At 61.4% G+C, this 26,419-nt stretch overlaps 1 protein-coding gene across 5 annotated transcripts in view; it reads right to left on the bottom strand.

Moving 5' to 3' along the window:
• INPP5A (inositol polyphosphate-5-phosphatase A) overlaps positions 1-26,419 on the bottom strand; it is a 162,680-nt gene that overhangs the window by 35,125 nt on the left and 101,136 nt on the right. For all 5 annotated transcript variants that reach the window (XM_045068816.1, XM_045068813.1, XM_045068814.1 and 2 more), the window contains exons 5-8: positions 25,956-26,019; positions 17,202-17,305; positions 11,289-11,341; positions 9,664-9,783 (exon numbers count right to left, since the gene is read on the bottom strand). In XM_045068816.1, the coding sequence (XP_044924751.1) occupies positions 9,664-9,783; positions 11,289-11,341; positions 17,202-17,305; positions 25,956-26,019 (341 nt within the window). The remainder of the gene's footprint in view (positions 1-9,663; positions 9,784-11,288; positions 11,342-17,201; positions 17,306-25,955; positions 26,020-26,419) is intronic.

The following is a 26,419-nucleotide window of genomic DNA, read 5'->3' on the forward strand; positions in this document are numbered from 1 at the left end:
GGCGGCCCCCTCCACCCGGCCCAGCATTACCCAGCGTGATTAATGACCACCGTTCGCTTCTGGTGGCAAAGCCGAGCGCCGGTTACTTTCACGGGACGGCAGAACGCGAAACAGACGGCCGTGGAGCAGAGCACGTGCTCGGTGCAGGCGGACGGTCGGGGGGCACGGCTCTACTCTCGCACCTGCTGGGACAGAGCTGTGGGGCTGCAGGGGCACAGGGTGGAGGGCACATCCCCGGATGGACTAAAACCCAACGTCAGGCCAGCAAAGGCCAGGGGCAATGTCCTACCCAGATTGACTTGGAAACCTTCTCTGGTTACCAAGAAATCTGGTGCATTTCCAGTCCCTCGGGTAATGCCTCTCTGTGCCCGCAGGGCCTAGCATGATGCTTGGGCACCGTGTCCCCTGCCCTGGCCACCTCTGGACGCCAGCGCCGTGTCCCCTGCCTCGCCCCCATGGACGCGGGTGTGGTTTCCCCCGCCTCAACCCCTGGACGCCGGCACTGCTTACCACTGCTTTGGCCTCCTCAATTCATTAGCTTGAGAGACAGAAGGACGGACAGAGCACAGGAGCACATGATGCCCTGCCCAGCTCCGTGATGCTCTCCTGGGTCACAAGAAAGGTCTCCATAGGCCGTGACTGCTCGTACCTGGCTGTGAGCAGTGGGGGGCACGGGGGCACAGGGGACACAGGGGTCCTGGTGTCGGGAAGCTCACCAATGCCTCATGGCACTTGTCGACACTCTGCCCAGCCGTCCCGTCCGGGGAACAAGCTGCACTTCCGCTCCCCCCACCCCTGCGCACGCCCCACACGAGGCCCCTGCCTGCTCGGAACGTGTTGAATCTGCATTTTCTGTCCTGACTCGTTTCCACCCTGTTCTTCTCCCGTTTCTCGCCGCGTTCCTGATGAGCTCAGGAGAGCCCTCGGAGCCGGTGAGAACCCACCCTCTGGGTCTGTGGCTGGCATCTGGGTTCGTGGGCCTCCCGCCGTGGCTGACCTCCACCTCGCACGAGCGGGCCCCTGTCCGGGCACTGGGAAAGGCCGCGCAGCTCCGGGTGCGGACGGCTCCCCAATTCCCACCTTCACGGCAGAGCCCTGTCAGCCTCCGGCCCGTCCGGAACAGCGCGGTGACGCTGGGCATCTCCACATACCGATTTTCACGGCGGCCAGCTGAGTGCCCGTGTGTTCCACGCTCCATCCTCTTCCCGGTCGGTTCACGGAGCACAAAACCCCCCACATCACTTGGCCTCTCGAGGCCCTGCACTGCTCCCCTGCAGACCGCCACCGACCCCGCAGGCTGGCTGGCGGCGTGACTTTCCACAGGGACGCCCGTCCTGAGGACGATTCCTTCAAGGACATCGTGGCTGTTTTCACATTTCTGTCCTACTTCCATCACTGTATCATCTCGTTACAGTCCACAAATACCCTGCTTTTCTTTTTAATTGGAAACACTTTCTGCTCCTACATGCATTTGAAAAGGAAAGATCACTGGTGAGTGCAAACAGCAGGTTCCTTCACTTGCTTTAAACTCTGCTGCTGAGGAAACACTGTTCAGAAACACAGGGGCGTCTGGGTGGCTCAGTGGGTTAAGCCTCTGCCTTTGGCTCAGGTCATGATCTCAGGGTCCTGGGATTGAGCCCCGCATAGGGCTCTCTGCTCAGAGGGAAGCTTGCTTCCCCCTCTCCCACTCCCCCTGCTTCTGTTCCCTCTCTCGCTGTGTCTCTGTCAAATAAATAAATAAAATCTTTAAAAAAAAAAAAAAGGAAAAAAAAAAATACGCGTGTCAGGGGTGCTGGTGGGGCGCCTGCTGCCCCAGCCCAGGGTCTGCCCCTCCCCCAGTCCCGCGTGGACCCCCTCCCCCACCCTGAAGGGCCGGAAGCTGCTTCTGCCATTAAACAGCTTCAGAAGAAAAGACTTCAGAGAACAAGTATAGGGCACCTGGAAAGGTCTCCGATGTCCCATCAGGACACGAGCACGGCCTCCCGGTCCCTGGCCTCACGGACAAAGGGTGCAGGTCGGGTGCACAGATGCCCCAGCAGCCTGGGAGGCGGCCTCAGCCCTGAGATCTTGGGCCCTGCACACGGTCCCGGTGCTGCCACGAGCAGGCCCTCCGGGGCCAGGTCACAGGGACAGAATACAACCGTTGGGCTTTAATCACATGATTTTAAGAACCCAAACCAGCATCATTCACAGCTTTTCATGGGGACGGATTTCTGTCTTCTGAGGTCACACCTGTTGCCCCCCAGGGCACCTGTCCCCAGGGGCTCCCAGAGGAGGCACAGGGTCGCCTCGGCAAACAGCTGCTCCCGCGATCCGGCCTGCCTTGCCCTGTCTCAGGACCCCGCTGCTCCCTCCACGCCGCTCCCCTCCCCCCGCAGCCCACACCCGGCCGGGCTTCCTGACCTGGCCAGGGTGGCTCCTTGAGCATCATTCCACCAAGGTCTGGACACACAAAGGCCAGGTGGGTGCCGTCTGGGCCGAGGGGTCTCTGAGGTCGGGACTGCTGTGCCAGGGACGGTTTCCTAATGCTCATCCGCTGCCGACCCCCGGCGCCGGCCGGTTGCTGGGAGCGGGCGAGGATGGGTGAGCAAAACGTCAGCACGGCTCCTGGACCCCCGGGGGCCGCGCCCCCACCTCCCCACCAGCGTCCACGGCCTCGTGTCTCACAGACGCATTTCTCTTTCCTTTTTTTGATTTTTATTTTTTTGAGAAAAACGAAACCAAAGCACATTCCGGCTGGCTCCTGCTCCCTCTGTGTGTCGGAGAATACGTTTCTGATGATCCCTCAGCTTCTGTCCACCAAGAAGCACTGAGCGGCGGCGCTCCTGGGGGCGGCTCACGGGTCAGACTCCTGACCCCGCTCTCTGCACACGTGCTCCTCCTGGGACGGGGACCATGGAGCTCAAGACTAGGTGTGACCGCAGACACATGACGCGGGTGTGCTGCGTATGTGGTGTACGTGCACGTCCTGCGTGTGTAACTGTTGCACACGTGTGGGCGTGTGTACACACATCACGTATGTGCAGAGTCTGTTTCTTACCAAGGATTCTTCCTCTGTCCCCACAGCTCTCGGAGATGAATCAGAGCGGGAAAGAGAGTGAACACGGGCCCGTCAAATCCCGTGTGCTGAGCCCACACTGTCTCGTAAAATCTCCGCCTTAAGAAATGCCATCTGTCCCGTGTGATTTGTGGGACGTCCCCATCAAGCCCTGGGCGGGAACAAGGCAAGCACCTCGTATTTTCTGAGATCAATGAACATTCAGAAGGTGTGTGAGCCACTGGAGTCACTGGGCTGCTCTGAGTCTCCGGGACACGTGGAGGCCATGGTGGGAGCGCCAACTGCCCACAGACAGAGGGACAACAGGAACCACAGAGGTCAGGTCCAAGCCTGGGGTTCCAGCGAGCGGGAGACAGCACCAGTGAGAGGGTGTTCCCCGGACTGCAGAGAGCCTGGGCTCCTGCATGCACTGGCCATGGGCCGCCCATGTCCCCACAGGTCCCGGCCTGACGGGTTGGACAGCAGCAGCAGGACGCCGGCAGTGGCACTGTGGGAATAGACCACGGAAGCAAACAACTATTGGTTCATCGGACAGTATCGGGCTGAACAGACTCCACAAAGCTCCAGGGCGTCCAGCGAGAGAAACGCTCGCTGCCGCAGGTTCTCCTGGACCGCGGGCCCTTCCTGCCCGCACGGTGCTCAGGATGCCCACGGCGGCGTCTGCCCTGCCCCCGAGGGAGCCACGTCGTCTACAGGGAATCGGTCAGCAGGGCCGGATTCTTGTAACACTATCATTAAAAATCTAAGTTTTATCCCATTTCCATGCCCTGCTCCTCTTGATGTAATGGCCTGTGCTCATTAATAACAAGCGCCGTCCGCAGCGCTGGCGAGACGGAGGCTGTCAGGGCCGAGGCAATCACCTGAGTGCCGGGCCCGCGGCCCTCACGGCACTCACGGCTAATTTCAGCATAGAGCCATTTGGACCAAGAGAAAAAAGTTGTTTTAAAATTAATTACCTTGTCAGACGCTACTATGATTAAAAAGTAGAACCACATCAATATCCTGTGCCTAATTCAAAAAGAGAATTACAAGAAAAGCCATAAAAATCCATTTTTTAGGTCTTGAAAACAGAGTCTCGTTCTGTTTTGACAGGCGATTTCATCATGGGACAAGGCCCGCTGACACGCCTCGTGTGTCGAGGACGAGGTGTTCCCTGGGCCGAGTCGGACACTCCGGCGTTCCCGGCTGGTGGCCTTGGCCTTGGCCGCCGCAGCACGGACAGTACCAGGAGCACACAGGCTGCCTGTCGCCCCCGAGAACCTGGTGTGGCTCGGAAAGCCAGCGGGGCACGCGCGGGACAGTCACGGGTGCGGCAGCGGCCAGGACCAGGGAGCCGGGGGAGGACTGTCCATGTACGACGCATCTGAGGCAGGCACAGGGAAAGGGATCTCAGAAAGCAAGAAGGGAGCATCTGCTCACAGGGCCCGGGTCAGCGTCGGGCAGGCAGACACCTGACTGTCCCTCTGGTGTCAGGCGACGTCCCCACCGGCCGCCTGAGGGGCCTGAGTGACGGCCCGCTGACCGGCCGGCTGTGAGCGCTCAGGGCACAACACACTCCCCAGGGCCAGGTGTCTCGCGGGCCTAGTGACAGAGGTGTGACTCCTGAGACGCCGGAGGTGGGGAGCGGTGTGGCTCGGCAGTGGGGCGCGGTCGCAGGCCTGGCAGGCACCCCTTGGGCGGTGGGACGTGTGTGCTGGGACCTTGGCGCATCCCTCGCTCGAGGGCACCTTGCTTTTGGTGCTGGGGGCGGGGGGCGCACAAACCGTGGGCCACAGGCATGGGGTCAGCTGGAGGGGCCACGGCACAACCGGCAGCACCGGGCCGGGCGGAGCTCTCGTGGCCGCGGCAGGAGCCGCCAAGTGCACCGTTTGCCCGGCCCCTGCCGCAGACCCCTGCCGCGTTTCCAACACCTGCGCCTCGTCTTCACAGCGGGAGTCCGTGAGGCCCTGCTGAGCCCCGCGGGTGTCCCTGTCAGGTCAAGGTCCCAACCCCCGTGTGGCTGGCCACGGCCCGACGCACCCCGGGAGTGATGCAGGTGAGAAGGGTCCGGAGGTGGGGCGTGCCCAGGAGCAGAGCCTCCGCGCTCTCGGCCGGTGCGACACGGCGGCCAGGCTGTGGCTCCTCAGCAGGACCCGGTGAGCTGGCGTGTTCTTGCGCGGTGAGGAGCGAGCATGTGTCGTCTGAGCCAAGGGTCTGTGGCACTGCAGCATGAGGACACAAGATGACTTGAGCCACTGGGGCAGTCCCCGCCCAGGCCTCAGGGTCCTTGTCGTGCACTGCCACGGGGCTGCTCACGCCGGCATTTCCCAGTGACCGAGGCCCTGCTGCTGCCACCCACTGTCCTCCAGCAGAAGCATGCAGGGGCAGGCCCAGGATGGCAGCTCCCGGGAGCCCCGGGCAGTGGGTTCCCGGCTCCAGGCCCGGCCGCAGCCTGCAAACAGCAGGAAGAGAGGGAACACGTGTTTTCGGCACTGACAGCCACTCTCAGACGGCTCCACGAGCCGCATGGTCACAGAAGCTCCTCGAGTGTCAGACAGAAGACACAAGAGTTAGTGTCCTGGAAAGCCGAGGGCACCTTTAAAACCTCCACTGCCAGTGAGCCCAGGAAACATGTGGGACACACACCACCCACAGTCCCTGGACCAGCGTGAGCACGGATGCTGGCCAGGCCAAGGACGCGGGCGGGCTGCCCGTCCAGAGTGCAGAGGGGCCAGACCACAGCTCGCCACGGCATCCCGTCAGCAAAACAAAACAGCCAGACGCCAACAAAGCAGCGGTCAGTGGTCAAGACGCGGTGGGACGGGCCAGACGCCGACACCGCGGACAGAGGCGCTCAGCAGGACGCTCAGGAACACGCAGCGACGGGGCTTCCGCGACGCACTTACACGAGTGACGGCGCGACCCTGCGGGCGTGAGCGCCACAGAGAGAGGTCCGGCCACGGAGGCCACTCAGACGGGGGCGGCGGCAGACACAAGAGAGTCGGGAAAGGAGGGTGGGCTCGAGGACGCCGTTGTATGTCCTAACAGAAGGACACACAAGACCAACATGGACACACGGCCGTGACCAGCAGACCGCGGGGCACACAGTCTGGACGCTTGAACTTGTTTTCAGTGAAATAAAGTCTGTTTCACAGACACCGTCCATCGTGAGACAGAAGGAAGAATGAGCTCATGTTGTCGGGACGGCGACTGGACTTCACACGTCTTCACAGCCGCTCCCACTGGGTGTCGGGTACACGCTGGGGGCCCAGAGCCCTCAGGCTGAGCAGGGGTGAGGACACGGGCCTGTGTGGCCCCCGAGTCCACACCACACAAGATGCACACGACAGGTGCCCTCGACCTCCGGGGTGGCGGACACCCCAGAGGACATGTGCACGTCCGGCAGCCCACGGGCACTTGGGAGCAGGAGCTCTGCGGCTGGCCACGCGGAGGGAGTGTCCCGAATGACCCCAGTCTTCAGCGCTGTGCTCGCCTCTGCCTAGAGACGCAGCGGCTTTTCTTCTGCCCGCTGAACAGCCCGGCGATTCTGGGAACTGCCTGAAGAGAAACGTTTAGGTTGGAGGGTCTTTGAGCAGCTGACAGCTGACTGATGGCCGCCCAGGAGGCCACAAAGGGGAGCGGTGTGGCGGCCGCATCACATCGCCTCTCCCTGGGAAACTAATTGCTCCCAATTGTTCGGAGCAACATTATTTTTCTGGCAATCATTTCCTTTGAATGCCCAAAATGAGCATGAAACAGCTCTTTTGCCTGGACATAAAAGTTAAATGTCCCAATGTTGATCAAATTAACTTGAGCGCCAGGACAATGGACTGTTTCTGAGGAAATAATGGAGGACAACGGGGCGCTTCAGGCCGCGATTTCACAGTTGTAACGTAGAATGTTTTGTTGGACTAAGCCAGGCCACGTTTCAAAGGGGGGCACAGAAGAGCCTGTCACTTGTGCAAAAAAATCTCATTTCACGGCCAAAAGCTTGGGGAGCCGTCAGGAAGCTGTGGCGCTGGCGGCTCGGGAGGGACGGTGCTCCAAGCTCCCCGCCCCGTTTCGGCCACAGAACGCGCCCGGAGTGCTCAACCGTGCGCAGCCGCTGGCACCGGGGGCACGCGCTCCCGCAGGAGGATGGGTCCCCAGGTGCACCCAGGGCCCAGGCGGACGCTCTCCGTTAATCACGCATGAAAAGCAAACTATTCATGAACCGCACAAGAAACATTAAAATTATTATTTGTATAAATCCCAGATGGCCCGCAGCCTGTGCTTTCTTAGTGCTGACGTCGCAGCCAGGGGTCCTGTCCAGGGGAGCCCGGCCGGGCGTCCGCGTCAGCACAGTGGCCACATCCTCCGCAAGGCGCCCTGTGGCACTCGCCGTGGGCACTGCCGGGGGCAAGCGCTTCCCAGGAGTCTGCACGCTGCAGAGAAAAGCTTTGCCTCGTGGGTTTCCGTACACTTTGTTTTTGTTGCGGAACAATCTTGGATTTACAGAAAAGTTGTCCCCGTGGTGCTCGGTGCCTCCGGGCTTTCACCCAGGCCTCGGTCCGGCGGCGCGGGGGGACGGTAAGCGGGGCCGCTGTGCCGCTTCCGGCCGGGTCTGACGCCACGGGGAGACGAAGCCGGAACCAGGCAGGCTCCCCTCGCAGGAGCCTCCCTGCTGTCTCCCCGCGTCCCCCAGAGCACGGCGGACAATGCTCCCTTAGGTTCCCAACGCCGTGAATGGGGCACTGTTGGTGGCAGCGTCCATTCAAAGGGCCAGCGTGGCATTGTCCTCCCGATCGGCGAAGCAGAATGCGGTCTGCTGGTGGCTGCCAAAAGGTTAGACGCCCAATGAAAGGACGGCCCGTCAGTCAGCGCCCGTACAGAGCTGCCCTTTGTGCGGGGCGGCCGGCCCTGCTCCGCGGAGGTCCGGCTCTGCAGTGGGCTGAGCTCCGCACAGAAGCGATTCATGGGAACGCACAGTCGCAAAAAAGTGCCCCCAAACCCAACGGCTGCCTTCCCGGAGGCCGCGAGGAGCAGCAGTGCAGGGTGACGACACGTTGTAGCAGCCGGCCCCACGGACAGCCTGGCTGCAGTCACCCAGACCAGGCCGTTCAGGGGTCCATCCTGACCCCCAGACTCTGCGGGAGGTGCCGGCGGGTGGGCGCACAGAGTCCAGCCGGCCAGAAGGCCCACACAGGGTCCCGGCTCCCACCCACCAGAGCAGCTCAGGCCCACAGTTCTCCCGAGGTGTGCCCTCCCCTGAGGGTCGCTCCTGCGCACATCCCTGCCTTCCTGGCCCCTCCAGGAGATGGCTGGCCAGGGCCCACCCGGGTGTCCTGACCGGCCCGGGCAGTGCCGGAGATCCCCTAGCACAGACGTGCGGCTGCGGAGCCTTGCATGTTGGGGGCCCTCCAGAGCGGGTGTGCATGGGAACGGGACGGGGGAGCTCTGCGCGGGCGGCCATGGGCCGGGACTCAGCTGCCCATGCCCAGGCTTCGGGCTGGCTCAGGCCACCAGGCCCCTGCAGTATCCGAGGCGTCCAAACCGCCTCTGAGCCTAGCTCAGCTGGGGCCTGGGGGGCCGACACAGAGCCTGCTCTGGGCTGACGGCCAAGGCCCTCCACACGGGAGCAGCAGCAGAAACAAACAGACCCGAGTCTCATATGCGGTTCCTCCGAGTGGACCTAGCACGGGCGGCGGGAGCCAGGGTCCCCGGATGTGACCCGACAGCCACCGTCCCATACCCGAAGGCATGAGGCTGAGAGCCGCTCCCTGTGCAGAGCACGTCGCGGCTGAATCCCGCGAGCAGCCCCGGAGGGCCGTGCGTGTGTGGGGTGGGCAGCCGGGGCCGGGGCGGTGCTGGGTGCAGGAGGGAGGGGTCAGCGGTCGGAGTCTAAGTTCTCGGCACATGTCCGCGGACGCCCAGCTCCGGCCCTGGGATGGAGCCGAGGTGGGGTGCGGCAGCCCCAGGGAAATCCGAGGTTGCCTGAGCAGAAATGAGGTCAGGTCTCCGAAGGCCCAGTGGGTCGCTGACATCCCCTGGGGCATGGAAGCCCGCAGGACTAGGACCTGAGGGGTGACCTGAGGACTAGGCAGAACCAGACAGCCCCACGGACAGTCCCTCAGCAAGCCAAGGGGGAGGCTGGCCCAGGACCAAACAACCCCCACTGTTGGTTGCAGAGCAAGGGGCTGTTTCTCTTCCCAGGTGCTCACCAGTCCTGACCGCCAGCACGGTCGCAATGAGACCACAGACACACAGCGCGGGCATGCGCAGGCCGCCGGCCACGTGGGGTCCAGCCCAGCGGGAGCGCGAGGAGCGGACGGAACCAAGACAGGCCCGTAGGAGCCGGGGCAGGTGGGCTGCCAGGCCTCCAGGCCCACAAACCCGGGACCCCGAGCCCAGCAGTGCCATGGAAAGGCCCGCCTGCGGTCGGCAGAACATCCGCAGCGTCCCTGTGCCCTGGGCCAAAGCCTGGGTGCTCCAGTGGCCGTCTCTGCACGCTTGCCTCGCTCTCCGGGAGGCAGCCCCCGCCTTCGGGTCTGTCTGGCTGAGCCTGCACAAGCCTTGGGACTGGGGCTGGGATGTGGGGCAACATCCGAGGGTGGAGGCGGCGGGCAGGAGGGGCGGCGGGCACCTACCTGTCGAGCACGTAGCCCAGGGCCTTGTGCCGGATCCCCGAGTACACCGAGGGGCTCGTCTCCCAGGCGACCAGATTGGAAGCGTCATGAAAAAGATGGATGTTGACCAAGTCAAAGGCACTGCAGGGACAGAGGACACATGGTGACAGAGGGCTGGTGCCACAGGCCACGCGATGTGGCCCAGCTCTCCAGGGTGTCACAGCAGGCAGCACCCCCGGCGCCCAGCCCTGTCCTCCTCGGCCATTTCATGTCCCCCCCAGAGCACATCCCCTGCCTAGTCAGAGCAGGGCACACACGACCTCACAGTCTTTAAAGATATCGGCCAACAGGGAAGGGGCTGTTTCAAGTGTCCCCCACCAGGCAGGAGCAGAAGGAGGAGAACAGGAGGGCGGAGGGAGGGGGAGGGGGAGGGGGAGGGGCGGAGAAACGGGACGGAAGGACGTGGGGGCGGGCGGCGGAGGGAAGAGCAGGAGGCAGCAGAGACGGGCTGAGACCCCAGGCAGGGCAGCGGGCCGGGCCATGTGGGGCTGGTGCCTCGGGAGCTGTAGGCCACTCCCCTGAGGCTGTGACCCCAGAGGAGGGGCACAACTCGGTTCCTTCTAGGTGAGAAGTCCCCAGGCCCATAGCGGCAAGAAGGCCCCGGTGCCCGCAGCGGGGAGTCCCCACGGCAGGGAGTCCCTGAGGCAGGGACACGCACAGTGAGGCCAGATTCTGGCCATCAGCCCTCCCACTGCACGGAGACCCCCGGGCATCACGGGAGACGTGGGGTCTCACACGGAGGTCAGCGTGCCCACACGTACGCCACGGTTGTCACCGTGTCCGGGCTGCATGGCCGAGGACCCCGTGAGACGTATGTGCCAAGCTCACAGCCATTTCCCAGGGCGGCGGGCGGCCGGGGGAGGCCAATCCTCGGTGCCCACACTGTGCCGCAGCGGCCAGTGGCGCATGAGTGAGGGCACTTGCTGGACCGTCAGAGTCTGCAGCTCCTCGTCCCCCTGCCCTGCCCCCTGCCCCAGGGAGAGGTGCCCGAGGGCCCCAGGGAGAGCACTGTGCCAACCACAGGGGTGGCTGAGGGCCTGCCTGGGATGGGGCACCTGGCAGGCACTCAGTGCCCCCACCCGTCTGGACGTGCCCTCAGCTGACTGAAGGCCTCTGACAGCTGCTTATGGGACACACGTGGCTCTAGGACCTTAAGACCCGTGGTCCCAGGGGCTCACATGAGGAGACCAGGTGTGGGGTTTCCGAAGCTTCTACTGGGGCAGCGGGCAAGCGGCGGCTACAGACAGAGAGCAGCCCCGGGCAGGCCAGGCCCGAAGGTCGGCTTGGGGGGTCTGCCTGCCCTGTGCTCTGTGCCATGGCAGCTGACCCTGGCCTGTGGAGGGCTGCCTGGGGGGCACTTGGACACCGGTGCCCACGGGAGGACGCTCTGGGGCCTGTGTTGGGCCTGCACCGGGACCCCAGACTCGGGGACCAGGCAATGGCACCGTGCCACACCGAGTATCCGGAAACAAAGCGGGCGGGCAGCCTGTGACGGGACGTGCGGTCACACCACGGGTGCAGCACACAAAGCCGGGGAAGCATCCCGAAGTTTCTGAAGGAGGCAACAGTCCCCACGACAAACGTACCAGTCCGCGACACACCACCGCGTCCGAATGAAGCCTTTCCTCGACCACTTGCACTGAAAAACAAACAGGTGCACAATAAGCCGGCTGAAAAGGGGACGGGGACGGACACAAGCCGGGGGGGGGCACCCAAGATGCTTCTCAGTCAGAAAAACCAACGCCCATCCGTCCACTGGAGGCTTCTGCTAAGGAACGGGGGGCAGGCGTCCCGCACGAGGCTCGCCCCGGCGCCTCATGCTCTGCGCCCGGGAAGGCAGGTTCGGAACCACCGGCCGGCGCGATCTTCCCGGCGAGGGTGGCCCGGCTGAGCAGAGGCCGGCCTACCCGTGCCCAGCGCCTGTGCCGATGTTGCCCTCGTCCGGCGTGGGTGACCGTCTCGTGCACCCTGCTCACGCTGGCAAGGAAGTGGGTGTCTCGCCATGTCCTGCTGCCCCACACGGGAGCCACGGCTAGCGGTGCCATGGAGCGCGGCACACGGTCCGTGCTATCTGGATTCGTCCCATTTCAACAGCCACGCCAGACGGGGCAGCTCACAGCCCAGGCCGTGAGAGTGGCGCTCCAGCTCCCACGCCCTGTGAGCCCCAGGAGGCACTGAGAACCCCCTGAACCCCCAGTTTGCCAACACTTTGGGAAGCTGGATGGAAATGTGCAGTCCCCCCGAGCCCCAGGGGCCTGTCCCTCCGCTGTGTGGGCAGGAGCAGCTGGGGAGGGCGCGGGGGGGGGGAGGGCAGGGGGAGGACGGAAGGATGGCTGTGCTGACCTCAGGGGCCTGAGCGCACGGTCCCCGTGGTAACCGCCTGCACCCTCAGCAAAACGCTGGCGGAAAGCGCTCTCCGTGTGAGTCCAGAATCGGAGGCTCTAGACACCTCAGTGGCGATTCTTCATTGAATCGAGTAATTCAGCAGCTGAAACCCCTGCTCGAGCTCTTATTCCCCTCAGACACTGTCCGGCTCCCTCCCTTGGGACCAGCATCACAAGGTGCACAGCTTGGTTCCTCTGGTGATGCCCAGCTTGGGGGGGATGCTGTCTTCAAGGTCACCATGACCTCCAGGTGCAAATCCCGAAGCTCTGGAGTCTCCCACGGCCGAGCGTCCACTGCACACCCCCTGGCCCCCACCAAGCTCGCCAGGCTGAGCCCAACAGCCCTTCCTGGCTCCGGCCCGGGCTCTGTCTCCTCTCTTGCACAATCACGGACACTCTGCAGCACGCACGCTCTGAGAGGCTGCGGTCCTTGCCCTCCTGACGCACCCACAGGACCTGGTGTGGATGTGGGTGTCAGAGCAGAGGACAGGGTGGACCCCCCGCTTCCACAAGAGCAGCGTGGCTGTGGCCGGGACACGTGAGACCCCCACGCCCCAGCCTAGTGCCGAGCTCTGCTGCTGAGCCCCCAAGCGGGACCTGACCTGACCACCACGGGTCTTGCCCATTAAAACTGGAAGGCATTTGTGAGTTGGATGTAATGAGCCAAAAATTAATGATTCTCAATGGTCAATTCTGAGTTAGCTAAGGTCTCCGTACGCGCCCCACGTGCGCACCTTCAATAGACACCACGAGTGTATAGTTTTTAGACGTTTAAATTGTCCACAATAAGGGAACGTTGTTTAACATTATTAGGAAACGCACATAAAACACAACATGTGTTGTTTTTTCTAATATAATAAAGATTTGTAATAGCTGTTAAGTTCAGAATTGTAACTAAATTTAAGGTTTTGAATTACATTGCAAATAAATCTCAAAAGAGTTTGACAGTAAAACATTAATACGCCCAAATACCCTAACTAAGAGTTTGTAGAAAACCCTTCACTCTGAGGTGAGTTCATCACGCGTGCGCTCGGGCTGCATTCCTGATGATTTCCCGGACAGAAACGTGGGGCTACTCCCCGGGCCTGCAAGGCGCTGACCTGTTGGTGCCCGGGCTCCGCGGTGGATCGCGTGTCTGTGGGCGTCGCTGGGCTGCACCAGGAGCCCTGCCGGAAACCACCGTCCTCACCCCTGGTGCCCCCTCCCCCTCCCCCTCGAGGGCCGCGGTGGTCGTGACAACGCCACAACGGTCACCGTGACGGTCACCGCTGACCGACGGAGCAGAGCCAGAGCTGGACATGGTCACTCGCACGCCGCCGCCGGCTCCTTGCCGGGAGAACCAGGACTGGGATCCCCACAGCCTCTGCTGGGACTTCCCTTCCCTACCGTGGCTGAGCCCCGAACCAGGGACGCTCGCCCGGGCCGCGCAGGGGCAGGGCGGGGCCGGGACGCACCCCGTCATCAGGGGGCACAAGTGCCTGCCTGGGGAGGCTTCCCTGCACAACGTCCCACGGAAGTGCACACGCACACGGCTGTCCTGCGCCCACAAGGGCCTGCAGCGGGGAAACCGGTGCCTCCGTCACAGACCGGGGCTCCCTCAAATGCAGACTGATCGGTTCCATTCCATCCACGTGCAGGAACTTTCCAGTCACCAGGCACCTTCTGAAACTCCCGGCGGGTGACCACGCACCGGCAGCAGGGGCCGGGTGCCCACCCTGCTTGCTGAGAGGCTGTCGCCGCGGAATGAAACCACGTCACGCCGGGCTGGGGGGCGGGCTGCGCCACATCACTCACCTTGCGGTATGAAGTCCCCGCTCAGACCCTGTTAATAGGATTCCTTTAGCCGGCAGATGGATGGAGAGTGCAGGACGGTTCATCCACTAAAGGACGGCATAAATCAGCGTGGAGAAAGGGAGGCTGTGGGTCGGTTACCAGCACGCAGCCTTGCCGGTGAAAGCCCCGCTTTGGAGCATTAGTGAAATTAATCCATCTTTCATAAGAGCTCGGAGCAGTCCCTGTGATCTATGGGAACAACCAATTTCTCACTACGGGCGAGAGGGAAAAAACGCCTCGGCCCTGATCGACTACACAAATCTGCTTTTTAAAAATGGTCTCACATTATCTGGAGTGCAGCTCCCAGAGGCGGCATTTGAAATTCATGCCGAGCCAAACGCACCCATAAATCAGCACAGAAAGTTTTGTTAGTTTTGTGCGCAGCGGGCTGTGGTTGTTTGGGATCGCGCTTGCCTTCATCGTGGTAATCACACTTAGATCACCCTTATGCGAGGGTAATAGAAGAGAAATCAGGCTCAGACTAATTCTCTCCCCCAAAATGTGCTCCAATAAAACTAAAGGATTGGCTCAGAGGCTGGAGAGCAGGGCCCCCACCAGGCAGGCACACGCCCTCCAGCCCCGCCCGCGTGGCACCCCCTCCGTGGCACCCCCAGCCACGGCCCCAGGGAACACACGGACTGCTGCACGCCAGAGAAGCGCGGCACTGACATGACGCACGAAGCCTCAGTATTTTGTGAAAGAAGCTTCTTCTTCTGTGCACTGAGCCACGCTTGCTTCTGCTTCATCCACGTGTCGGTGGACCACACACACCAGACGCAACTTCTTGTGCGGCAATATCCCGTCAAACCAAGGAAGGACGCTGACCCCAGGAGGCCGGGGCCAGTGCTCTGGGGCTCGCCAGAGTCCCAGCAACACGCTGCTCTCCAGTAGAGAGACTGGGGTCTGCCCAGGAACACCCCACTTTTCCTTCCAGAAAATGTTCTCTTGCCTGTGCATGGGGCCATGGTCACCCGGGACCCCCCACTTCTCTCACGGGAGACAGGCGGCCACTGGCTGTCAGCACCCCCACGGAGCCACGGGCACCTCACGGGCACAGATGCCCCTGGGGGCGTCCGCCCTTGGGAAGGTGTGCAGGACGTGGGACAGCGTACCTGAACCCTGAGACTACATCTGACCCACACGCACGCCAGCCCCAAGCCTCCTCCCGCACAGGGCCTGGGCCAGCAGAGGGAAGAGTCGGGATCCGGGCCAGGCCACAGGGTCCCCCATGTGCCACAGTCTAGGAAGCCGGTGTTTGCAGACGCCGGGCCCAGAAAACAGCCTGAGGGCCAGGGAGCCCCTCAGGAGGAGGCCTGCAGTCCTGTAGGGACGGACAGAACTTCGGGAGCCGGGGGTTCCGCAGGCGTCCGACTTGCTGTGGGCCGTCCTGTGTGGGGGCACCACCAGGCTCTCTCCTTCCTCTGGCGTCCAGAGGGACGTGGCACCGGCCATGCAGTCCTCTTCCCTGGCGGCATCACAGCTCGCAGCTGACCTCGGGGGCCTCTAGGGACCTGGACTCTGAGCACGAGGGGGCCCAGTGCTGGGAGGAAGAGGGTCCTGGGAGTGAGCCCGCATACACGGAGTCACGCAGGGAGTGATCGGCGTGTGTCCCGCCCTCAGGGAGTGAGTGTGAGCCTTGCGGCAGACGCCACGCCCCCCACTGCATGGAGCCCGGCCTGGAGAAGCCACGTCCGGGTGCCTGTGAGTCCCCTGTGCTCGCAGAGGCACTGCTCAGCTCTTCCGCGTAGCGGCTGGGAACCGAGGGCCGCTCACGCCCCAGCAAGTGCCGGTCCACAGCCTCCAGGCGGCCGGACGCCATCGACAGACGTCCGGAGGTCTGGGGGGGAGGCCTCAGACGCATCCCTACCTGTCCCCGGGTCATCACACCGGCACCCCCCACCCGGAGTCCTGCCTCTCCCAGGTGCACAGCCCCTTGTGTCTTACCCTTTGGGGGTACACCCCAGCCAGCCGCCAGGCACAAGTGAATGCCGTCCTGGGCCAGTCGGGCTCTGGGCTGAGGATGGAGGAGCCAGGCAGCCCCGAGGATCAGAGCTGCCGGAGCAGAGAGGAGCCTGGGGGCTTCTCAGCCACTGTGTGCCGGGCAGCACCCCGTGGCAAAGACGCAGGGATACCTGCTCCCAGGCCGCCCGAGCCCGTCAGAGCTGCTCTCCCCTGCTGCAGAGGCCCCGGCTCTCTCCAGCCGCTGTCTCCACTAGGGCCCGTGGTCACTCTCAGTGGCCCCGCTCGGCTCTGATGCCGACTCTGTGACCCTCGGCGTCTGCAAGGGGACAGCAGCCCCGGAGAGATGGGCAAGGAAGACCGCCAGGATTCACTCCACGGCTTCGGAGCTTTCTAGCCGCATCACAATGTCAGGAGGAGAGGGGACCGTGGGGGCTGGGACAGCCAGGACAGAGGCCAGCCCCCAACACTGCATCCTTGGCTCAGGGACGAGTGACGAGGGATTGCGTCCATCCCTCACGGCAGCGGCCGCAATTCCTTCACCCCGGACCATAAACACATTAATACAGCCGTGGCCTTGCTGGAAATCAGCTCCAAGTGTGGGTGGGCGTCTCCGCGGACGGTGGGCAGGCCTCGTGCGGACAGACCTGGCGGGGCAATCCTTGCGCTGAGCCAACCTCCGCTGTGCCGGGGAACCCACCGTCCCGATGCTTCAATCACAGACGCACGCGCCCCCGTGATTTCAGATGATCAAGGACAGGGGAGCAACCCTGGGTCAGCGCGTGAATCACAAGGGCTTAGCAGACCCCAGACCGAGAACACCTGAGTCTGAGATGACCTGTGCCGTGTGATGACCGTATGCAAGTAACAACCCCCACAAAAACGCACTGAAACCCGATGGAAATAAATGAGCACAGCAGGAAACGGTGTCGAGGCCTCACCCAGCCTTCCCGGGGGGGGGGACACCCTGCCCCCCAGCGGCCTGCCCACAGCAGCGTCCCTGGCCAGCCGCACCTGCCCCCTCTCCAGACCCCACAACCAGCTGATCGTGATTGTCCCACCTCACACGGGGAGGGTTCCTTTGCCTGGAAATGATGGTCACAGGACGTGGTGATGCGTGTAAACATGGTGGTTCGCCCCTCGGGAAGACCACCACACGGACCCGCGTGGGCCCGAGAAGCCCCGGGAAGATGGCCTGCGGGAGCGCATCGCCAGCCGGGAATGGGACCCTCCCCGGACCCACGAGGCCTTCGCGCCCACGCTTCCTCACTGAGGCGCGTGCTCTGAGGGCGAGCGGGCTGGGGGCCGGCGGCCAGGACGCACCTCGGGAAAGTAGTCCTGCGGGAACTTCTCTTTCTCCAGCATGGGCGTGCTCTCCAGCGTGTCCGAGTAGATCTCTTTGCCCGTGACCTTTTTATACTTCTTGGCTGGAAAACAGCAGAGTGGTGACATGAATGACCTCACGGCCACATCCCACCCAGCCCGTGCAGCCCCACAGGGAGCGCAGGGGGCACCCGGGGAGGGGAGGGTCCGCTGCCCCGGGGACGCCGGTGGCTCGTAAATCCGCACTCCACGACCCGGAGCCCGACACGCCGCTTCATTACCCTCTCAGACCTCCGGCCGCAGATTTACAAGGGCTAATTGGCTTCCTCTGTTAAAACCGTGACTATGTTTAGGACAGCTGCAGAATAACCCTTCGCTCACACCGTCATACGAATTTACTTAGGGACATCGATTTCCTCCTCACATGCAGCCGACATCACTCCCGTCCGGGAGGAGTTTTTCTTGAGGCGGAGACGGAGGCAGGACAGCGTGGGGTGCTCCCCGGACTGCGTGCCCGGGCCGACACCCCTGTGGACAGGGCGTGGTCTAGTCCTCTCATACCCAGGCCAGGCCCCTTCTTTCCGCCGATGGGTCACCCCACGCCCACAGTGGGGTCTCCCAAGGGGCCCCCACAGGACGCCATGCCGGGAGTGTGGCGGCAGCGGGCCCAGATGGCTGCCCCTGTGCCGGGGACCAGGTGACGCTCCTGGCCGTTAGGAGGCTGCTGGAGGACAAGGATGAAGCGTGCTGTCCACTTCTGTGGGGTCGTGGTCCCCTGGCCCACACACCTGCAGCTCTCGGAGCACACAGGCCCCACGGACCCACTTGTGGGAGCGGACAGCGGGAATGACATCTTTGTGCAGCATCTGGGGACAAAGCTCTGGCCACTGCGTGTTTGGGGAGAGAGTGAACACCAGGTCCAAGCAGAACACTGGCAGGCAGGGGCTCCAACGGTCAGCTGCACCGGCGCAGGACACAGTGAGACAGATGTTTGGTGAAGGAGGGAACTCAGGACAGAGCAGGGACACAGAGCTGTCCCCAAACGCAGAGCTGCACGCTCACTGGTCTTGTTCCCAAACATGGGACGATCACCGAGGTGACTGCGGCCTGTGGTTCTGTCCCCTCACCAATCACCATGGCCTCCAGAGGCCCGTGAGGGGACACAGGACAAACCCCATTAGCCGGGGGCAGCTGGGCTTGTGTCAGTGAGAAAGTGACCACCACGTGGCCGTGCTCCTATTCCCGACACCCACCGCCACCGGAAACGCCGCAGAAGCACGTCCAACGCGGGAGGCCCTTCCCGGAGCCGCCCACCCATGTCCGTGTGTGGTGCGTGGACAGCAGTGACCGCCGTTGGCACCCCGGGAGCTGGCAGCGTAAACGTCCACGTGAGGAGGCCGGGGCCACACGGCCTAGCACACGGCAGCTCCGCGGGGCTGTGAACCATGCCCGGGGAGTGCGGGCCGTGCGCCCCGCCCGTGGTGGGATGGTCCTCCCGTGACCTCGGCCCGCCGTGTGGGCTCCTGACCTGCCTCGCCCCTCCTCCCTTCCCCCCCGGGACCTTCCCTCGCTCCCTCCTGGCACCGAGCCCCCAGCAAAGGCCTGGCTCAGCCCGGGCTCTCCTGGGCTCTTCCTCCGGCTCCCGCAGCCATGCCCGCCATCATGACACAGGCTGCCGGCCGTGGGCGCCCCCGGGACTGACGCCCACGGTCCTCGGCGGGGCACGCAGTCCACAGGGCTCCGTGTCCACCGAGACGGGGAGAGGAGACGGTCGCGGGGAGGCATTTCTGCTTCGGACAAAACCCTCATCGCCTTAAAGAGGCCCGGCTTTGTGAACGAACAGACTGACCTTGCAGAGCAGTTTCGGCAGCACGAACCCCCAGCCTGGCTCGGCAGCGACGTCCGGCAGGAAGCACGCCGCCCCCCCAAGTCTGTCCCGCGGCGCGGCCGCTCGCTGCTGTCCGCACGGGCGCTCGGTGTCGACGCCGCAACCTGCTGGAACTGGACGGTGATGGCAGCGTCTCAGTGGGCCCAGCAGGGAGAACCTCACGCCGACAAGGTCGCGTCCTCCTGCCCATGACGTCGGACAGCGCGCGGTTGACGCTGATCGTCTTTGATTTCGGCAGAGCTCTGCAGTTCTCCTCGTATTAATCTTGTCCTTATTTTGCTAGGTTTATTTCTAAGTCTTTTATGCGTGTGCTATTGTGAATGGTTTTCTGTTTTTAAGTTCGAATTCCATGTCTTTGTTGCTGGTATAGAAAAGCCACTGGCTCTTGTACGTTAACCCTGTATGGCGCAACCGTGCTTGTCTGTCCGGTTTTCGTCGTGATGAGTCTTTCAAACGTCCGGCATAGCCGTGTCACTGCGGACTAAGCGTTTTCTTCCTCGCCCCCCATCAGCACACCCTCTACTTCCTCCTCTTGTCTTCATGCACAGCCAAGACCTCTGCTGCAATACCGAAGGGGAACGGGCAGCGTGCACGCCGTACCGCAGACCGAAGCGCCCAGGCTCTCACCGTGACGTGGGATGTGAGACGTGGGTCTCCCCAGCGGCTCCTTACCGAGGTCTCCCCCCGGTTCGCAGGGACCCGCTGTGGACAGGCGGCAGACTCACAGCCAAGCGCTGTTCTGCGTCTGCTGACGTGGCCGCGCGGCTTCCTTCCTCGGCTGGTTGACGAGATGTGTCACGTTAACTGACTTTGAGACGCGGAGCCGGACTCGCAGACCTGCGTGACCTCGGTTGTGGCGGTGCACGACTCTCCCGACAGGCTGCTGGACTCAAGCCGCTGACCCTACGTGGAGGGTTTCTACACTTCATGTTCAGGAGAGATACTGGCCTATGGTCCTGTTCTTCTGGACTCTCTGGTTTCGGTATCAGGGAATGTTGGCTCACAGAGTGAGTCGGAATGTTCTCTCTGCTTCTGTTTTCCGGACGACGTTACCGAGAACGGGCATAATTTCTCCCTTTAGTGTTTGGTAGAATTCACAGTGAACCCATCAGACCTCGTGCGTCCTTTTTTAGGAGTTTATTAATTATTGATTCAATTTCCTTAACAGATAAAGGCCTATTCAGATCACCGAGTCCTCCAGGTGTGACTCTGGCCGCCTGCGCCTTCCAAGGAACTGCCTCACTCCACATCATCGAGCTACGGGCACGGACCCGTTCCCCGTAGACCTTCATCGCCCTTCGACGTCACAGCCGGTAGCGACGGCTCCTCCCTCATCTCTACTGCCGGCGATTTGTGTTTTCTTTCTTTTCTTGGTTAGCCTGACTACAAGAACATCAATTTTATTGATCTTTTCAAAGAATCAGCTTTGGGTTTTGCTAATTTTCTCTAGTGAGTTCCTGTTTTCAATTTCATTGATTTATGCTCTAATTTTTATTATTTCTTTTCTTATGATTTGGATTTATTTTGCTCTTCTTCTGGCTTCCTAAGGCAGACACTTCGATTAGCGATTTTAAATCTTACCTCTTTTCGAACACATACATTTGATGCCACAAACATACTTTCACCACATTCCACAAATGCTGATAAGCTCTATTTCATTTTCATTTAGTTCAAAATATTTTCAAAATTTCTTGAGACGTATTCTGACTCGTGCTATTCTGGAAGTGTGTTGTTTCACATCCAAGTGTTAAAATAAAAAACAAAGAGAGACCAGGCTTTAAAGTTCCCTGAACAAAGCCAGTTTGGTCATAGAAACAAAGCGGAAATTAGCTTATTTTGCAAGACTAATTTAAAGTGGGTCATTCCTTTAGATTTATCTAAAAATCATGATGAACGCTTACACTGTTTCCCAGAGTTGAAACGAGGTAACGCGAACCTATTCCCGTCATTTAAGAGAGTTCTAATACCATAACCAATCGCTGCTATGAATAAAGTCACTGCCTCCACGCGGCACGGGCTGTCTTACACCAAAATACACCCCAGAGCCCCACTCCGTGTTTTGGTTTGAATGCTCGAGTGTGCAAACTGCTTGTTGATGTGTGCACAACAGACTTTTACTCATTATTACTTCAATGATTCACTGGTTTTACTTCTGTTATTTCTGAACTTCGGACACAAGTATTTTGGGGTTTTCTCGCCGTCTCTCTGTTGCCGATTTCGTGTGAAAGTCCGAGGGGTCCGGAGTGTCCTTTGCATGACGTCGGTTCTTCTAAACTTGTTGAGTAGTATTTAGTGGCCCAGAATGTGGTCAACCGTGGTAGCCACTCTGGGGAACGTGAGGAGAATGTGTGTGCTGCTCTCGCTGGGGAGAATATTCTACGAACATCGGCCGGACCCTGCCGACCGACGGTGCTGTTGGGTTGAACTACGTCCTCGGCCATCCCGCCTGCTGGGTCTGCCCATCTTTGGCAGAGGAGCCCTGAGGTCTCCACCTGCAACACTGGATTCATCCGTCTCTCCCGGAAGCTGTCGGTCTTCCCCCGTGGGTTGGGATGCTCTGCAGTCCGGCGTGTACACGGTAAGACCTGTTCTGTCTTCTCAGAGCTCCGACCCCTTTACGGTTGCATAACACACAGCCTTCTCGATCCCCGGGCACTCCTGGCGCTGGGGTCTGCTGTGTCTGGAAGGGCCGCCGCTCCTCTGGCGTCTGACTCGTGTCCGTGCGGTCCCGCACCCTCCATCCCCTGACCTTTTGTCTTCGGGTCTGAGGATCCTACACGGGCTGCCGGCAGACGACGCGTGGTGGGGTCTTACCGTTGGAACCGCTCGGACCGTTTCCGTCTCGTAGCCGGTGTACTTGCTGCGCTGGCGCCTGCGGGGAGCCCCGCGGGGGCGACACTGAGAAGCTCCTCGTGGGCACCGTCTCTCCTGCTGCTGTTGTCACCCCCTTTCTCCGTAGACCGCCGGGTCTCATGGAGCATCTCGTGGGACCCCGCCGGCTCTGCTCTGTCGTTAACATGCCGGCTGTGCTCCGTGTGAACAATCCTCAGTGGTTGCCGGAGTCTGCGATATACGCTTACCGCCCGTCCTGGTCCCCGCTCACGCCGCGCCGCACCCCTGCACGGAGTGCGGGTCCCGGAGCCTCCCTCCCGCCTGCCCCACACCACGCTCACTTGTCTCACTGACCCACAAGCTACGGTCACCCCCGCGGCGTTGCTAGGGACGCTCCGAACAGAAGGTACATCCGATGAAGGACAAGAAACAAAATGCTCCACCTTCACTCATTCCTTCCTTTACACTTTTCTTTCCTTCTTTCTTTCTTTCTTTTTAAGATTTTATTTATTTATTTGACAGACACATCACAAGTAGGCAGAGAGGCAGGCAGAGAGAGAGAGAGGAGGAAGCAGGCTCCCCGCCGAGCAGAGAGCCCGATGCGGGGCTGCATCCCACGACCCTGAGACCACGACCTGAGCCGAAGGCAGAGGCTCAGCCCACTGAGCCCCCCCCCGGCGCCCCCACTCTTTCTTTCTTAACATAGATGTACGCATCTGACCTGATCATTTTCCTTTTGTCAAATAACTTTCAACCTTTTCTGCATGACGGGTCTGCCGGAAACAAGTTCCTGCAGCTTTTGTTGGAGGAAGTGTTCTTTTCTCGCTCACTTCTGAAGGGGAACTTTGCTGTGTACAGAATTCTAAGTATCTTCTTCTACCAACGGAAATACTTCAACCCCTTTCTTTACCTCCACGGTTTCTGAAGAAAAGTTCAATGTTTTCTCACCCTTGTTGCTTTCTAGGTCACCTCCCCACTCCCAGCCCTGTTCTCTCGAGGTCTCTCTCCGTCTTGGACTTTGCGCGGCTCGTGTAGACACGCTTAGGTGCAGGGTGTGGCATCTGTCTGCTCAGGGACCGGTAAGCTTTCTGGACCTATGACTCGGGGTCCGTGATGAATTCTGCAAAATTCCGGGCCATGACTGCAAATATGTCTTGTTCCTCTCTCTCTCGGTCGCCCGGCTGCCGTCGCCTCGTGCACACGCCTCGCCTTCTGTGTGTGTCCCGTGGGGCTGGGAAACTTGTTCTGCTTTTGTGTCTTGTTTTTTTCTCTTTACTTTTCAGTTTGGAAAGTCTCAAAGACGCCCTTTTGGAAAGTCTCAAAGACGCCCTGTCTTCAGCCGCGCGCAGGCTGGTGAGCCCATCGGAGGTCAGGGGCATTTCTGTCCACGTTCTGTATTTTGAGATTTCCCTTTTGATTCACGAGCTTCTGTTCGGACTCTGGTTACGCATCTGGTCTCGCGAGCTTCTGCTTCCCCTCTACACCCTCGTCACAGTCGCCGCGGTTCCGAAGACGCCCCGGCGGGCGGCTGCACATCGCGGCCACATCCCACTCGCGCTCCAACACGCACCTGCTCCCTGCACACCGTATCTTCTCCTTCTCAACTTGGCTTATAACCTCTGGTTAAAAGCAAAACACGAGGAATTGGAAAAAAGAATGGAGGTCGACGGGACTTTCCTTCGAGGCTCTGGTGAGGAGCTGGGCTGTGTTCCGGGAGGGACGCCGGGGCCGACGTCTCCGCCCACGTTCTGTTCTGGTCTCCTCTGCTGACTCTGCGCGCCTGTGAGACTTCTTCGGAAGCAGACGGTGGGCTTGGCAGGCTCTGCTGTGACGTCTGCTGTGGGGACAGGCGCTGTGGCTGGGGCAGGACGCTGTCCTATTGTCCCGTGACCCTGCTGTGGTCCTTCCGCCAGCACGAGCCCAGCCTGCAGCCTTCTGGCGCGCTCGCAGCCCTACAGCCCCTCGAGTAGCACAGAAGGCCAGGGGAGGCTGAAGTCACCCCCTGCCTCCCCCAGGCCTGCTGGGCAGCTCTGGTGACACGGCTGTCCTCAAGGGTAGGCCTTTCGGGAAAAACGAACCCTGGCACCCTTCCAAATGGCTCCTTCCCTCTTCCCCACTGGAAGCACGAGGGGGTTTTTCTCGGACCTTCCCCATGACGACATAGCTCCTGCAGCCGGTGCTCACCGAAGTAGGGGGGTGGCCTGGCGGGGAGTGTCTCTCTCAGCCTCTAGCCCTCCACGCCGCCTCCCCCCAGAAGCTCCCACCAGCGCCAGCTTCTGGAGGCTCTCAGGGACTGCCCACCTGTCCCTCCAGTGTGGGGATGTACGAGCCCTGGGGCCTCGCTTCTCTAAGGGATCGGAGAGACTCGGCCCCTCCATTCCCTCAGCACCGTCCACGCTCCAGGCGTCAGACCAGAAATGCACGTCCCTTTCATCCACACCTTTGGGGAGTCCTCAACTTTCTAACTAAGTACTAAATTCAAGCTATGTCTTCTTAAAAAGTTCACTCAAGCTTTTCACAGATGTATGACCATTTCTGCTGTAACTTAAGTCAAAGCACGAGAGTGAGCCTTGGCGAACCAGGGCCACGACGCAAGTGGCAGGCATTTCCACTCCCCGAGACCTGGTGCCGCTGGGTCCCGCACCTGTGCTGTGGACGGCAGCACCACGTCCGGCATCGGAGCACCACCGAAACAACACATACGCCGGCCACCAACATGCTCCTGGCACAGTCACCACCACCGTGTCTGCCCTCATCACCGACATCAGCAACATCACCCTCGTCATCGTCGGGGCCGTGCAGGAGGCTTAGGGAGTCAAATGTACATCTCCTCAGTTTCCGAGAAACCCCGGGCCAGCCGGGTGTGTCAAGACTGATCTGATCTAGTGACACAATGTGCAGGGGAACGGTGACTCTCAGGAAGGGAGAAGTTCAGGGGCCCGGCTACGTGCCAGAGCTCGGAGGAGCGGAACCCCGTTCTGCTTCCAGCTCTGCCTGGGGCACGCGGGGCCTGGAGACCTCGCCTCTGCCCACTCTCGCCCACAGTCCCGCTGCTGGAGAACACAGCCCGGGCACCCAGTGTCTAGTAACATCGCGGGGACAATGGCCTCTGGCCCGTCTCCTGCCAAGTTTGCAAGGCTACCCCAGCAAGTTCCTCGGTGGGAAAGCCACAGGCTTGGGTTCCAAACTGCGCAAAGAGCCCTCAGGGAATAGGGCCAATGCAAAATCATCCTGCTGGCTGGGATCCTGTTCCTAACGTCGATGAAATCACTGCCCAAGCAACTTAGGGACGACTCTGCATCTCCCTTCCAGAAGAGGCGATCGGTCTCCTAAGTGAGCGGAGATAATGAATCTGAGCAACTGACATAATTAGTCGCTCTCCACGGTTATTACAACTTCAGTGACACCTCGGACTAATGGGATCTGCCTCCGGGGCCGAGCTGGAGGCCGAGGACTCACGTGTGGCGTGAAGAGAGGGCGCTGCCCCAACGCCCCAGCAGAGCAGGACGACACGGGGGCTGCTGGGCTCTGGGCTGCCGGGCTCCCGTGTGCGGGGACCCGGGGACCAAGGCCGGCTTTAGGAGCCCAGGAGCCCCGCACAGCCCACGTGCCGGCCCGAGAGCGCAGGGTGGTTGTCCCTCCAGTACTGCCGGCTTGTGTAAGAGACGCCGACCGCCCAAGCAGGCTTTCATTTTCTCCATTTGATTCGGACACAAGTCCGTTCCCTCCTCCCTACACGGGTCTGCAGGAGATCCGGCGTCACTGGCCGGCCCTGCCCTGGGAGCAGGAGGGGCGCAGACTGGGGGCTGGGGGTCCAGGGCAGGGTCTGGAGTGTGATCCAGGTTAGGGGAGGGGGTCTGGGGCAGGAGTCAGGGGCAGGGGTCCAGGGCAGGGGTCTGAGGCAGAAATGCCATGTGGATTCCAGGGGACCAGAGCACCAGGTTTGCACAGGAGGCCCCTGGTCAGCGACTGTGCCCCCCACACAGGGACGCTGGGCGGGGGAGCCCAGCCAGGGAATCCCGGAAGAGTCTTACCTTTAAAGTCAAACTGGTAGATGTTTTTTAAGGATTCATGAAGAAAATAAAAGCTTCCTAATGCCTGCAGAGCAAAAAGAGAAACCGCGTAAGAGCAGAACAGCTTGAAGCAGGCTCAAGTACTGACTCAAGCCCTTGTGCACGAGGACAGAGCTGCCTCCCCAGGCCCACCCTCCCCCGGCCGCAGGGATGAGACGTCAGTCACACTCAGCGGCACACACAAGGCCCCTCCCCCGACACGGGCGCCCACTCGAGCGCGGTCTCCTCGGCGGGAGGCTCCCCGGGCCAGCGGGAAGGGCTCTGACCCCAGCGCCGTCCTCACTGTGTGCAGCACCCACCCGGGGCTCCCGGCAGCTACGCCCGCACCGGCCTCCTCGGCTCCCTGTCCTCCCTCCGCGGAACTGCCACCCGCTCCCCGCAGCCACCGGACCAGCGGTCCAGTCCTGTTCTGGACCCCAAACTGC

This window comes from Mustela putorius, unplaced genomic scaffold (assembly GCF_011764305.1).
Source record: "Mustela putorius furo isolate JIRA1106 unplaced genomic scaffold, ASM1176430v1.1 tig00003909_pilon_pilon_pilon, whole genome shotgun sequence".
In the NCBI taxonomy this organism is placed as follows: Eukaryota; Metazoa; Chordata; class Mammalia; order Carnivora; family Mustelidae; genus Mustela; species Mustela putorius.